The sequence below is a fragment of the Rhineura floridana genome, chromosome 18, assembly GCF_030035675.1.
Source record: "Rhineura floridana isolate rRhiFlo1 chromosome 18, rRhiFlo1.hap2, whole genome shotgun sequence".
NCBI lineage: Eukaryota > Metazoa > Chordata > Lepidosauria > Squamata > Rhineuridae > Rhineura > Rhineura floridana.
In genome coordinates, this window is record NC_084497.1 from 28,104,630 (window position 1) to 28,120,058 (window position 15,429).

At 46.9% G+C, this 15,429-nt stretch overlaps 1 protein-coding gene across 1 annotated transcript; it reads left to right on the forward strand.

Moving 5' to 3' along the window:
- Positions 1 to 10,395: 10,395 nt before the first annotated feature.
- Positions 10,396 to 14,057, forward strand: DRAXIN (dorsal inhibitory axon guidance protein). The gene is made up of 5 exons (XM_061601927.1): positions 10,396 to 10,846; positions 11,289 to 11,585; positions 12,174 to 12,257; positions 12,442 to 12,531; positions 12,993 to 14,057. Exons 1-5 carry the CDS (start codon positions 10,396 to 10,398, stop codon positions 13,103 to 13,105), a joined length of 1,035 nt encoding a protein of 344 aa, XP_061457911.1. The 3' UTR covers positions 13,106 to 14,057.
- The last annotated feature ends 1,372 nt before the right edge of the window (positions 14,058 to 15,429 follow it).

Genomic DNA, 15,429 nt, shown 5'->3' on the forward strand with positions numbered 1-15,429 from the left:
GTCATCGCAGTTTATATTTTGTTTCTGTTACACAGTATACATTTCTTAGATTTTTTTTAACATTCAACGGTATAGAGATGTCATAACGAACAACAAAAAACCTATCACAAAATTAAAATTAAAAAAACAAAAACAAAGAAAGAAAAAACAGCACCACAATGGTGCAATCACAGTTTATGTTTCTGTTGTATATTGTACACCACTTAGATTTTTTTTTAATGTTAAGCCATATGGAAATGTTATAACAATTTTTAAAGAAACCCAAAATATAACAACATTGAAAAAGCATAAAAGGGTGAATGAGCAACAAAAGCAAGACATCCCACAAGGGTCTCATCGCAGTTTATATTTTGTTTAGTAATTCCGTTGTGGATTGTACACCGCTTAGATTTTTTTTTAAAAAAAATCCCAAAGCAGTTCAGAATGAATGGAACAAAACCGCAGAACCATAAAACAGGGAATGGAAAACACACGCACGCTCTCCTGGCAACAACCTTGTCATCACAGTTTTAATAATGAATAGGGTCAACCTAAAGGGGGGGCAGGGAGGTTCTTCTCCCCGCTATTCTCTTGGGGCGTGTGTGTGTGTGTGTGTGAGAGAGAGAGAGAGAGAGAGAGAGAGAGAGGCGTGGGACTCACTTTTAGCCAACTCAGCAGGTCCCCGCGGATCTCATTGTTGCATCCCATGATCAAACTCCTCAAAGCATCATTGACCCTTTGGGACTTTCCCACAATCCTCCAGGAGAAAGAAAGGATGGAGATGATGGTGGGGTGGGCCGGGGAGAGAAATAAGCTTATTTTCCCCCCTCCGAGGTAGGCTGGGAAGGAAAGGAGGTGTCAGTGCCAGGCTAGACACACACACCCCGACCAATTGCCCCCACCATCTCCCTGGGAGAGAGAATATTATATGTAATTTCATGATTGTAGCGTTCTCTCTCTCTCTCTCTCTCTGGGCTTCAGGGTACCACGTCCCTTTGTCTCCTTTGTGCGGATGTGTGTTTCTCTGTCTGGAGAGAGCATCACACACCCCCACCCCGCCTCGGGGGCGCGCCTGGCTCCGTGAACGCGCCTTTCCCTCTTTGCAATTCATAGAAATCTATTGCTCCCGCCTACTCTTTATATAGTATAAACAAACACGAAGCCACACCCCTCTGCCAAGCCAAGCATGCTCGTTCACTGTTTCCCGCTGAGCCTGCAAGTCCTCCCAGTTTTTCCTGCTCGTTTCCCCCCACCAGAATCCAATTTTGGGGGGGGTTGGGGGTTGGGGAAAGGCTCTAAAGTCCAACCCCCCGTCTTTCTTTTTCCTGCTCGGCAGATCGGTTTGCCGGCGAAAACAGCGCATCCTTGGAGGACCGACTTGCCAAGGGGCAGGTAAGCCAGCACGCCCCTCTACCGTTGCATCTGGGCGCCGGAGGAGGATGGTGGTCTGAAGCGCCTGATGGGACTCTCTCTTGGCCAGGCTTCAAGCAAACGTGTCTAGGGTCTGCTAGGGGTGATTTGGAGGAGAGAGATGGGGGAGTGGGAAGAGAGTTGGCGTGTGGATGTGTTGGTAGGGCTGAATTTCCTAAGTTGCCACTGAGTCCTTTATCCAAAAGGTGAGTGCCCTGGCACAGAAATTTATAAAGACCAGTCAGATGATCTCCCTGTGTATAAATATATATATTTAAAATGTTTGGGTTTTTAACCCCCATTCATATTAGAATGTATATCAAGGAGTGTGAAGGCTATAGACTTGAGGGTTGTATCCAACATTAGTCCTATTCAATGCAGACCCACGTTGTTGTTTAGACTTATTAGTCGGTTGTTACCTAAAATATGTCCAAGCGGGATACATTTAAAAACATAAATAGATGATACTATTAAAAATTCATAAAAAATGTTACCAGTCTGGCATAGATCCACTCATTTCAGTGGGTCTTCTCTGAGCAGGACTAACTTTGGATACAACGGAGTTGAGATCTGCCCTCAAAGGATTCGCTCGCTTCCCATTTGCCCAGGCGTTTTAGCATCCTAGATCTTGGTATGTTTTAGTTGGCTCTTGAGTGGTTCAGGTTTTAATTTTATTTCTTTGTTTGGCTTTTGGTTCTGTTTCTTTTGCAATCTTCAGACTCCAGTGACAGGATGTGTGTGATGAGAATGAGCTTTTAATGCCCACTTATTCTTCTTCATTGTTTCTACACTGCCCTGGTACCTTTTTTTGATGACAGGCAGCTTACAGATATTTTTGACAAATAATAGAACTTGCTGAGGTTGCTTTAGATGGGGTGGCGGCTAAGGAGTTGGGGTAGTCTTAATTTCATGTTTATATGCTGATTATCGTACTAGGATACCATTATCCATTCATAATTTCTTAAGATGATTTAAGATCAACAGCATGAGGCTAAGTTGAGGAAGTTCCCTTGGTTGAACCCCACTGCATGGGAGAAAGCCCTTCCCTATCTGGATCATGGCCGAACGCATTAATCCACAAATTTAAAGTGTTTTTAATGCTTTTGTTTGCCGCCCTGGTCTCCTGCTGGAGGAAGGGTGGGATACAAATAAATTATGGAATGATCTCCCTGACAAGGCGTGCCTGACGCCAACACTGTTATGTTTTCAGCGCCAGGTCAAGACTTTCCTCTTCTCCCAGGCATTTTAGCATGTGTTTTTTAAAAAAATTAAATTGTGTTTTAAATTGTTTTTTTTAAAATGTATTTTTAAATTTGTATATTTGTTTTTAATTTTTTTAATTGCTGTAAACCGTCCAGAGAGCTTTGGCTATGGGGCGGTATATAAATGCAATAAATAAATGCAATAAATAAATGATAAATAAATAAATAAATCGCACATGTAACGTTTTCAGACTAAATATGATATAGCAGCAAGAGCCTCTCTCTTTTTTTTTTTTTGCAAAATGTTTGCTCCACTCCTCCAACAGGGACTCCCCCCATGGAAAGCTAAGACAAAGACACATTTCAGAGCTCTTGCATAGGGAGAGGGGCCCCTCCACACACACACACACTTTTCCCCTCACCTGAGCCAAGTTTGACTTCCAGGGATTTATTTGGATAGACTGCTCAGGTCTCTGGAGTTCATACAAAAGGTTTCCCAGTTTGGGGGTGGCTGTGGTTTGAAAAGGAGTGTGGTATTTTTTGTGTGGGTAGGAGTGTGTGGGTGTTAAAATATTTCATGTTGCAAATGGGAACCTCTGAAAGTGTCGATAGGTCAGGGTTGTGGGGCTGCATGGAGTTTCAGAACTGTACACATCATACATTGAAAGCACCCCCACCTCCCAAGAATTCTGGGAACTATAGTTTGTTAAGGGTGCTGGGAATTGTAGCCGTGTAAGAAGTATACTCTCAGGATTGTTGTGGGAAGAGGAAGTGCTTCAAATGTGCTTTCAATGTATGCTGTGCATAGAATGGGGAAGAGCTTCAGGCAGCAGATCTAGGGGGTCTATAGGGAGTAGCACTGGCAGACCTCTGGCTATGCCCCCTGAGTCCCACCCCCCTTCAGCTGTTGGTGGACAAGAGTGAGGTGTGACAAACTGAGGTAATGTGCAATTGTATGAAACAAGTATTTCCCAAGCCTGTCTGTTGCATGCAATTGCCCATGTTGTCTCTTTTTAACTGAGATTTGTATTAACCACTTGCATTCCATTTGTTAGTGTCACTGAAGATGGAAATGAATCTTTCGGCCATTGAGCTATGATATTTTCTACCCCTAAACTTACCCTGATAAAGTTGCTTTGTCTCTGCGGATTTTTTGATATTTAACACCTTGATTTTGGTGTATAGAATTGATCCAGAAACATAGGATTGTATCCAACTTAATTCTACTCGAAGCAGGAGTGTAATTGTCTGGAGTCTCAGGGGGCCTTAGACCCCTTATTTTGGGGGGAGCAAGGTCCCTATGTCTCCAGCATCCTACAAGCCAATCAGCATGAAAGGGGAGTGTGTTAGCCACTGAGAAGAGTCTTCTAACATGCTTCCTTGTCCTTTCCTGCTGTTTGGAGCCAATCAGAGTGATAGGAGGTGAGTCAGCCACTGAGAAGACTCTTTTCAGTAGCTAACTCTCTCCTCTTTTGTGCTTATTGGCTCCTAGGGATGTCTGTTGTTGTGGGAGAAAGCGTTAACAAACATCTCATTCTTAGCCCATAGCAATAAAGGGGGGGTAGGGGGCGTGGCTGTGACTATCATGAAAGGACCTTGCACTTCTGAATTTGCTGCCACACTACTGACTGAGAGTCGACCCATTGAAATGAACGGACCTAAGTTAGTCATAGTAATCAAAAATGATGAAACTGAGGCTATCATACTTTGGACACAGAATGAGAAGACATGATTCCCTAGAAAAGACAATCATGCTGGGGAAAACAGCAGGGAGTAGAAAAAGAGGAAGGCCAAACAAGAGATGGATTGATTCCATGAAGGAAGCCACAGACCTGAACTTACAAGATCTGAACAGGGTGGTTCACGACAGATGCTCTTGGGGGGTCGCTGATTTATAGGGTCACCATAAGTTGTGATCGACTTGAAGGCACATAACAACAACAAGACGTTAGTTATGCCCATTAGCTTCAGCAGATCAACCCTGGTGAGGACTAGCACTGGACGGAATCCATTCTCCTCTTGTTTCCAGCTGCTGGACATACCTGTGCACAATATTCTGCTCTCTGCGGCAACTCCATGGCATGCCACTTTGAAATGACAGGGTTAATACAGTACATACCAGCTGCTGAAATTCATATAATAAGATGAGGGAGAATCGACAGAGCAGCCGTGAACAGGTTGGGAGAGAAAGGGAGGGCATGCTCAAATGAGGGTGTGTGTGTGACAGAGAAACAGCATTCAGGAAAGGACACGGAATTGTCCCAAGTTCCTGATGGGCCATTTGTAAAGAGACATTGCCGGAGTTGGCACGGAAAAAAGGCTGATGGAAAGGGATGACCTCGGCTTTCAAAATGGGCTGAATGCACAGGAAACAGTCTAGGGATAATAGACTAGTGAAAAAGAGAGAGAAAGAGGGGCTTCAAATGAGACCTTAGGGGGTGCTTTCTTTTCATGGCTTTTCCCTAGAGGGGAGATGAAATGTGGGGGGGGGAAACCCCTTCTGAAGTTTGTCTGTGTAAGTGGCTTGGACTGAAGAGGCGGGCAAAGATCCAGCGCAAGGGTTCCCAAACTGTGGCCCGTGGGCCACCAGTGGCCCACGAGCTTCATCCAGGTGGCCTGCAGGTGTGCCTGTGAAGAACCCTTACAGTATGAATTCTAACTGTAATGCAAAAAAACAACAACCACAAAATGAGAAACAGAAGAGGCAATCAAAATAAAAATTTACAACCGTACAGTGTCTAGAACAGCACATTGCTGTTGGTACCAACACCCTCACAAGCACGATTGGTGGGGACGCGAGAGAGGGCTTTTTCGGTGGCTGCCCCTAGGCTTTGGAATTCCCTTCCTAAGGAGGCACGGATGGCCTCCTCTTTGCTGTCCTTCCGTCGGCAAGTAAAGACTTTTTTATTTCAACAGGCTTTTAGAATGAAAGGTGTTTAGGACAGTGCGTTGAGAGGGTGCCGCATTGTCTAGTGCTTAATTATACTTTTTAAATTCATTTTATCTATTTTAAGTGTATGTTAAATGTTTTAATGTTTTTAATGGTTTAATCTTATTTTAATGTAGATTTTTGAAGGTTTTAATTATATGTATTTACATTTGTTGTAAGCCACCCTGAGATCCATTTGGAAGAAGGGCGGGGTATAAATAAAGACAACAACAACAATAATAATAATAATAATAATAATAATAATAATAATAATACCGCAGGCAGAAAAATGGTTTAGTGGTCCGCCAAGCCCCTGAGCAATTTTCAAATAGTCCATGGGAAAGAAAGCTAACGCTCGGGAGCTCTGTGGGTTCCAGAGGGTTGCCCAAGCATGTCCCAGGCCCGGCGCAAAGGCTCGCCTTGGGGACTGTGTTAAAAGCAGAAGGGGCCCAGCCCAGCGGGGTAGAGAAGCCTCATTTATCAGCACAATGGCTCCATCTCTCCTCTTCCAGCCCGCTTCGCCGCATGGCTGCTGGCGTGCGCAGCCGGGCCGGCGCTGTGCGCTTCCGAGAGTCTCATACATCATTCTGCACACCCCTGCCAAGTCCCATTGACGAGCCTTTTTGTCCTTTCTTGGCACAGGCAGACCGGTGGTTCATTGTGGGTCACCTCTGACACGCACGCAGGGTGGCGTGCAGGAAGCCGGGGCTCTCTCTTCGGTTTGGAAGAGAGAACATGTTTTTTTTAAAAAAATGTGTGTGCCGGGGGGGGGGAGAGATATTTCAGCACAATTCCTGTCTGTCTCCCCTCCATCCGCTTCCCTAGGGATGTTGTTCTCCCTCGTAAGAGCATCGTTGAAACACTGCAACAGCATGCCGCTGCACCTGTTCCTTTGGCGGACCGAAATGCCAGCTCTCTTGATGGATTGCCGGGGGGTAGCAACTACTCCACAGTGAGACCTTCTGAACAAAAATGATAATAAGACTTGGCTCTGGGGAATTGACGCTGCGACTGTCCTTTGCTTACCAGGCATATTTCTTCTCTTCTGGTCTGGCTAGGACAGAGGCTCCTCAACTCCCCCCCCCCAGCACCTGAAAATTTGCCAAGAGAGCCCAAAGGCCACTTAATGCCTTTTCTGCCCATTGTAGCAACTGTGCTAGATTCTGTATAATTTTAAACTGTGTCTTGACTGTTTGTTTATTTCTTAGTTTGCATGTTATTGTATTGCACTTTGTCTTCCATGGAGTTCAGAGTGCAAGAGAATAAAATGCAAAGAAAAAAAGAGGAAGAAATTAAAAGAAGCCATAAAAATACAATTAAAAACCAATATGAATATTTCATACGGACATGCTGTGGACCACCTGAATGGAGTTGGTAGACCACCGGTGGCCACGGATGACAGTTTGGGAACCCCTGGGCAGGAAAAGAGTGGGTGAACTAAGAAGTGTATTAAATTGTGTTATATTATATTATATTATATTATATTATATTATATTATATTATATTATATTATATTATATTATATTATATTATATTATATTATATTATATTATATTATATTATATTATATTATATTATATTATATTAGCTGGAGCTCAGTGGTAGAACATCAGATCTGCATGCAAAAGGTCTCAGATTCAACCCCGGCAACATCTCCAAGTAGGGCTGGGAAACACCGTTGATTGGAATGCTGGAGAGCTGTTGCCAGTCAATGCTGACAGTACTGGGCTACATACCAATGGTCTGACTCAGTATAACACAGCTCCCGATGTTGCTGTGTCTTAAGGGAAGGGCTGTAGCTCTGTCATAGAGCATCTACTTTGTATGCAGAAAGCTTGCCACAGGAGGGTTTCATGTTCAATCCCTGGGATCTCCAGTTAGGCAGTAGTGCAGTGGCCAATTCAGAAGCGCAGGGTCCCTTCATGGTAGTCACAGCCACACAGCCACACCCTTTCTTTCCCTGCTGGGTTGAGAATGAGGTCCTTGTTAATGCCTTCTCCCACAACAACAGATGTCCCTTGGGGCCAATAAGCATGAAAGGAGAGGCTGTAAGCCATTGAGAAGAGTCTTCTCAGTGGCTGACTCACTTCCTTTCGCTCTGATTGGCTCCAATAAGCAGGAAAGGACAAGGAAGCGTGTTAGAAGACTCTTCTTAGTGGCAAACACACTCCCCTTTCGTGCTGATTGGCTCGTAGGATGCTGGAGGCATTGGAACCCTGTTACCAAAAAAAGTAAAGAGTGTAACCCTCCCTGAGACCCCAGAAGACTACACCTATGCAGGTAGGGCTGCATTTCCTTCTGGGTAACCTTGCAGGAGCCGCATACCAGAGGTGGGCAGGGACAGAAGCAAAAGCGGGTGGAGCAAAATATGTAAATATTACCATTCTACAGCTGGCTATTTTCTACCCACGCTCACACACCCCTCTCTATCCTCCCTCCAGATGAGCAAGGGCACGTTCCAGCCAGGTGCAAAGCAGGGCTGGCAAGGGGTGTGGCCTAGAGATATTGGTGGGGCTAGGGAGGGGTTGTGATCAGGACCAAAATGCGGCCCCCAGATCTAAGATTTCCCACCCTGGCTGGAATTGCACCAAAGATGTTATGCTGCAGGCGTGGGAGATGGAACACACAACCACTCATCTCTGTGTGTGCATGAGCTGGCAAGACGATGGCGGGGATGATGGGTGACCTGGCCCCTCTCCAACTCTTTCTGGGGCCCTGGCAAATGCCCGACCACACCTGCTGCTGACGCCAGGCCTGTGAGCACCCATCACAGAATCTATTTTTCCTTCCGGTATATCTACGTAGAATAGGGGCTTTGTGGACGAGCAAGGGGAGAGAGTCCTGATAGAAACAAATTGTTTCTTGCTGTGATAAATGTTCCTCTGTCTCCTCGGCCTTGGCGAAGGAACAGTTACCAATCTGGTTTCTGCCAGGCATTGTCGTTTTTGATTTCTGCACGTCGTCGCTTTGGGTGGAAGAGAAATCTTGGAACATTTGCTTGGCTGTCTTTAACTCCCTGGCTAACAACAAGATGCTTAAGTGCCCCTCTACCAACTCTTTCTTTGTTTCCTAGAATTTTGGGGGGGAGGGTTGGGAATGCTACCATTTTCATCAGGCAACTTTCTCCATTTTTTTCTATGAAACATAAAAGACTTGTAAATTGCAACTCAGCTAGTCACCTACGGTGAGTTGAAATGCCTCTCTAGGCGACCAGGCAGCACAAAAGCTAGAATCACCATCAAATACAGGTGCTAAAAACCAAAAGTACCACAGAGACTAAAAATGAGAAGAAGATCTTAAAAGGCCTGGGAGAACAGAACAGTCTTAATCTGGCAGCATGGATGTCAGGAGGGCTTTGCTAGGAAGTGCATTCCATAAATGGGGAGGCCACCACCAAAACGCCCTCTCTCTTGTGGCAACTGAGCTCCAGACTAATGAGGCACAGAGAGAAGGGCCTTCATCTTTTTCACCTTAAAGTACAGGTGCAGGGATTCTGCTAAGTTCGAACTCTTTCCCTGGCTTGCTAGATTTCCAGGTGCAAGTCCTTGTTTGGAGGAGCATGCCATCGGTGTGAAGTGGTTACATCCCCAGTGTGGGTTTATTATCACTCAGCTTGGCTGGGGCTTTTTTTTCTTCTTCTTTTTTGCTAGAGTTTTTTATTTATTTATTTTGCTCCAAAGTTGGATGGGCAGCCACCTGCCAGACTTGAAAGCTAACCACCTGCTCTGGCTCATTCATCTTCCTGACATTTTTTTCCACCAAAGGCGAACCAGCTGTGCAATGGAGGCAGGCCCACAGTGCCAACCGTATCGGGCACAACAGTGCTGGCTCGGCGCAACAGCTGGTACGCGTGCAATGCATGACCGAAGGTCCTCGAGTGGGCCTGGCCCCCTCTCATAGAGAGGCGCTGAGTTGATTAATGGCCTTCATTTGCACATGAAACCCTCCTGTGGCAAGCTTTGTGCATGCATCTCAGATGTGGGAAAGCAAGCTCAGCATGGAAAGTATGCGTGTGTCTCTCTATGTGTGTGTCAAATGTTCTCCAACTCCACACTTATCCCTCCAGACCACTTTTAAAATTGCTGTGGGTCTCAGCGGACTACCTGGTAAACTTACACATGCACAAGCACATTCGTAGCTATTAACTGTAGCCTTGCCTTTCTAATATGAGGGATAATCATAGAATAATAGAGTTGGAAGGGGCCTGTAAGGCCATCAAGTCCAACCCCCGGCTCAATGCAGGAATCCAAATCAAAGCATTCCTGACAGATGGCTGTGTCCAGCTGCCTCATGAATGCCTCCAGTGTCGGAGAGCCCACCACCTCTTTAGGTCATTGGTTCCATTGTCATACCTCTCTAACAGATTTTTTTCCTGATGTTCAACCGAAATCTGGCTTCCTGCTTGAGCCCATTATTCTGTGTCCTGCACTCTGGGACGATCGAGAAGAGATCTGTGTGACAACCTTTCATGTACTTGAAGAGTGATATCATATCTCCCCTCAGTCTTCTCTTCTCCAGGCTAAACATGCCCAGTTCTTTCAGTCTCTCCTCATAGGGCTTTGTTTCCAGTCCCCTGTTGCCCTCCTCTGAACCTGTTTCAGTTTGTCTGCACCCTTATTGCAGATAAAATTAAATTAACTTCCATGCCAGCATCATATTCAGCACCAGCACCCTAGACCAGATCGTTGTTCACCTGCTTGATAATGTAGCCTTAGTCCAAATAATCTCCATCTCGTATCTCTTACCAGAGGGGAGGGAGAGAGCCAACTGTGCCATCTGAGCTCCTTGGAGGAAAGGTGGAATATAAATGCAATCAAAAAAATAAAATAAAAGTCATGGTTCCTCCATTACAGGTGAGGCATGGCCTCTGGAAATATGGCCTGTACTGCCCCCATCGTTATCTTCTGCCTCCTGGTCGTCTGCCCCACAGACTCCCTGGACCCAGGGCCAGCCATGGCTCTGACCCTCTCCGAGGTTGGCAACAGCTTTCCAAGCCGAGATCTCTGGCCACACCAGATGCAGACCACAACACACCACCGCAGACACGGCCTCAAGAGACACGACCGGGCCTACCATGGGATGCCGGGGTTCAGGGTTCGGGGGTCTGCGGATGGGGCCACCCCACAAGTCGTAAGCTGGACAACCTTGAGGGATGATCCGGGATTCATGGAACGGCCTGCCAGCCTCCGGCAAAAAGACATCTTCCTGGGCTTCGAGCTCCCGTATCCCGACCAAGAGAACCATGCCCCCGGATTGGAAAGGGTGAAGAAGCAGAACCGGGACCACTGGCGGCACAGCCGCAGAGAAAGGTCGAAACAACACCGAGGTATCCATTGAGGACAGCAGGGGGTGGGTGGGTACTGGAAATAGCCAGGGCCACAGAGCAGAGGTGTAGGGAGCTTTTCTCAGCCAGAGGGCCGCATTGGCTAGTGGGGGACCTTCTGGGGACCGTGTGCCACTTGTGGGTGGGGCCAGGGACAGAAGTGGGTGGGACCACCGGAGTCCAAACGTGGGCAGGGTAACAGATGTAACTGCTCCCCTCTATAGAGAGGGCTGCATCTCAGCCACACAGACGTCAGGGGTTTGTACACACATATACATGTGCCTCTCAGCCTAACCTACCTCACAGGGTTGTTGTGAGGATGAAACGAGGAAGGGGAGAGCCGTGTATGTCACCTCGAGCTCCTTGGAGGAAAATAATAATAATATGCATTTGCTTGGCCTCTCTTGGGGAAGAGGACTTTTCCTGTCTTCTCAACCTCTTTCAGGAAAAGGTTCTTACCCGGGTCCAAGCGCGTTGTACAAGAAGCCTGAAAACTTTGAGGAACAGTTTCAGGCCCTCCATGGCGAAGGCTCTTCGGCAGGCATGGTTCCCACCTCCCTCCTGGAATCCATGCCGAGGACATCTACCGAGGAGCCCACGGCCCTCCGAGTGACATCCCCCCGGCCGCGGGTCCGCTTCAGGCAAGAAGGCGACGTGATGCCCACCCTTGATATGACCCTCTTTGACTGGACCGATTACGAAGATCTCCGGCTGGATATGTGGCTGCCGAGCCGGAGAAAAGGTAGCTCCTGTTCCACCAGGCCTCTCTCCTCCCCAAGTAGCGCAGCTAAGAGGACATCTGCTTTGGATGCAGAAGGTTCAGTCCCCGGCATCTCCAGGGGAATATCTCCGGTCTGAAACCTTGGAGAGCCACGGCCAATCCCTGCAGACAGTTCCAATCTAAATGGATCACTTGATCTGGCTTGGTACATGGCAGCCTCCTATATCTTAAGCCAGGCGTGGGGGAACTTTGGCCCTCCAAATGTGGTTGGACTCCAACTCCCATCATCCCTTACCATTGGCCGTGCTTGCTGGGGCTGATCCGGAGGGCCAAACATTCCCCACACCTGGCTTAAGGTAGATAGAGTAAAGCAGGAGCGAGGAACCTTTTTTTTAAGGGCCACATGAACAATTTGGTGGTGGTGGGGAGGTGTGCCATTGGTGGGTGGGGCCAGAATGAAAAGTGGGTGTGGCCAGAGGCAACCGGGGTGGGCCAATGGATGAAAAGTACAGATCTTTAAACCGTTCCCCACAGGATTTAGTTTTCCCAACATACACCCCTCCCACTGTTCCTGGTCAGTCATTCAACTATGCACTTTATCCTCCCTAGAGAAACAGCATAGTAAGAATGGCAGCAATGAAACCATGCCTGGCGAGAGGGAGCCCTGTGACCATCACCTTGACTGCATCCCAGGTAGGCACCAGCTTTCATGAGGACTAGTGCCAGTACAAGAGGTGGATGCAAACAACGTTGCAGGTGGTGTCTTGGGGACAGCAGATTTCCCTGCCCACCCCTCCCTCAACAATCTGGAGAGTGGAAGACAGAGAGGACAGTTTAGGGGACATACTATTGTTATTATTGTTTCTTGTGTTGGCAGGATGTTGCTGTGACTTGCGTGAGCATCTTTGCAAGCCCCACAACCGCGGCCTTAACAACAAATGCTACGATGACTGTATGTGCACTGAAGGTGAGACCTGATGTCTGCCCAGTGGGAGAAAGTCAAAGCTGTCCCCTTCCTGGTGACACAGAACTGGGGAGTGAGCCTCCCCTGTGGGCTGTTCAAAGCAGCAGGGAGTTGCCATTAGAGGCAAAGAATATGTTAGGGATGGTCCAGCTGCAGAGGCTAACTAGGTAACTGCCTAGGGTTGCCAGTTGTTCTCTCGGACTAACCTACCTTGCAGGGTGGTTGTGACGATAACATGTGGGTATGAGACAGAATTGTGTACCTGCCCTGATCTATTGTTTGAAAACGAGCTATACAGTTAGACCTTTTAAATATTCAGCGTCACATGTAAAACTCTGGTGTTATTTGCTTTCCTTGGGGGAAAGTTAATTCTCCCAAGGTACTGTATCCGTGAAATGTTTTTTTCTGATCACAAATTTTATATTATCTTCCCTCAAGGTCTGTCTTTCTCTCTCCCACTTTAGGCCTCCGCTGTTATGCCAAATTTCACCGCAACCGAAGAGTGACCCGACGAAAAGGCCGTTGCGTAGAGCCGGAATCTGCTGATGGTGATCAAGGATCGTTTATTAATGTCTAGGAGGATGCCAGGGTGCTTTTTCTGGGTCCGGAAGCAGAAGGCATTAAGTTATCAGTAGTGGTGTGGACGTACCCCGACCAAATGATTCCGACACTTTAGGCTGAGGCAAGACTGAGCCGAACGTACATCTGAAGCAGGCTTTCTGAATTAAATCTGGAGGCACCATTTCGGTCACACACCCCAAAAGGTTTATTTTTGCCATCTGTTAAAATTAAGAATTAGCCACTCCCAAAGGTTACCTTCTGCATCTCTTTCCGAGTCCCTGCTCTAGGGGTTCCTCTTTGTCGGAGGCAGCCTCCTCTGAGTGAGTCTGTATTGAGAGTGATTGACTGCTACAAACGCACCCAGCAGAATGATCAGCTCTCGGTGGAGGCTAGAGCAGGAGATCATCCAGAGTTGCAGCAGCACTCCTCTCTCGGTGTGCTATTGTTTGGGGAGTCTGGAGCTGGGAATAAACCCTGTAGCCTGAACCTGTGGTCTGCTGCCCTGGGGCTTTCAGTGCACCAGAATGAAGAGACCCCTTGCTTACAAGTGCAGGAATCCAGGCCAGGCGAGGCATTATTCTAACGTACCAGTGTGTGTCTGCACAGAACTGGAAGAACACTGACATTACTCAAACTATGTGCCTCAGGAAGCTGCATTTCACCTCCCAAATTGATGGTGTGACATTAAGCCAATTTCCACTCCCCCTAAAAAAATATTCTTCCTTATTATGCATTCCTTTGCATAGATCAATCTGCTTCTGCAAAACTCCTGCCCCATCCTTTTGCCAGCACTGCCTGCTCATTGTCAAGCTTATCTCCATCAGGACTAGAAACTTGAATCCCAGCAGAAACAGTTTTGCTTATGAGCACTGAGTCACCAGCTTCCTCCCTCTTTCTCTTTTGGGAAATTGTGTCTTTTGGGATTAATGAGCTGTTCTCTGCCAGCCTGCAGTGCCTAATTCATTTGGTTAACTCCCTCGATCCTCAGTTATTTATCATTATTTTAGGAGGGGTGGGGGAAGGGGAGGGATTATTTCCTTGTGAAGAGGAAGAGAACGTTCCCGATAATAAGGAATGGAGCACCACCTGTTACCACTTAGTCAATGCCGTGATGTGCTTGCATGTTCCTTTTTTTGATGAGATTGTAAATAAAGAGTTAGTTATCCTTCGCACAACTGCATCTTGGCTCCTTTTGCTGTGAACAGTTAGGTAAATTAAATGCATGACCAAAGACCCAGCTTGTTTCCCCCAGCCAGCCAGCCAAAACTGACCTTGCACTTCCCCTTCAGCACCTACGCCATCTTTCAGCATTCCATGACTGATTCTTTTCCCTCCCTTGGCGGAATATCCAAAATGATTTCGTGTTCAGCCAAAGATGGCCAGGGTTTTTTTTAAAAAAAGTGATGTCTGCATGTGCGTGTTTGAAAACACATTACCTTTGTTTTAGCCACGAGGCACAACAAAATTATTTAAAACACACAAAAAGTTGCAGAATATCCAATGCAACTGACATGAAAGTCCACAACAGGGACATCAGAATAATGCTATCAGGTATAATTGGGATGGAAGCAACATTTTTCAGAATGATTTTTCTATATTCCAGAACTTGTAAACCATTTTTAAAAAACCAATCTGGCTTGAATCAATGCAGTTTGTAATTAAAATTCCACTGGAACCAAATCTGAGGGCTTAACCAGTTTTCTAAGCTTACTCTCCCACTCACCAAGGACCTCTTCCATTGAAAAGGACCCCCTATCTTGACGCAAATCCAAAGTTTCTTCCCCCCCCCCCTTTGCCCTTTATCTCCACTCCGGGGATTCTGGTGTCCTGTTTTATCAGGCCTACAGAAGGAAATTGGGTGGGAAAATGCCACAAGGCCATTTAAACCAAATGCAGACCGATGGCACACTGGGCACAAACAGATTAAAATAGCAACAGTGCTTAGGCTGGCATGGAAGGGTGTTGCTAGGAGGGGGAAATGGCATTTTGAGGAGGTTTGGGAAGGATGCAACAGGGCGCCACCTCCATTCCGCTCTTCAATTATGGGCCACCCTGACTGGGGCTGATGGGAGTTGGAGTCCAAAGACATTTGGAGGCTGTCCCTGAACTAGACCAGCACTTGCCTTTACGCCCCTAGCTCCTTCCATCACCTGCTTGATAACTGACCATCTGCTTGATCAACTGACCATCACTGGCCTTTATGCCCCTAGCTCCCTCCATCACAACTCTGACTATCACTTGCCTTTACAGTCCCTAACTCCATCACAACTGACCATCACTTGCCTTTACGCCCCTAGCTCCCTCCATCACAACTGACCATCACTGGCCTTTATGCCCCTA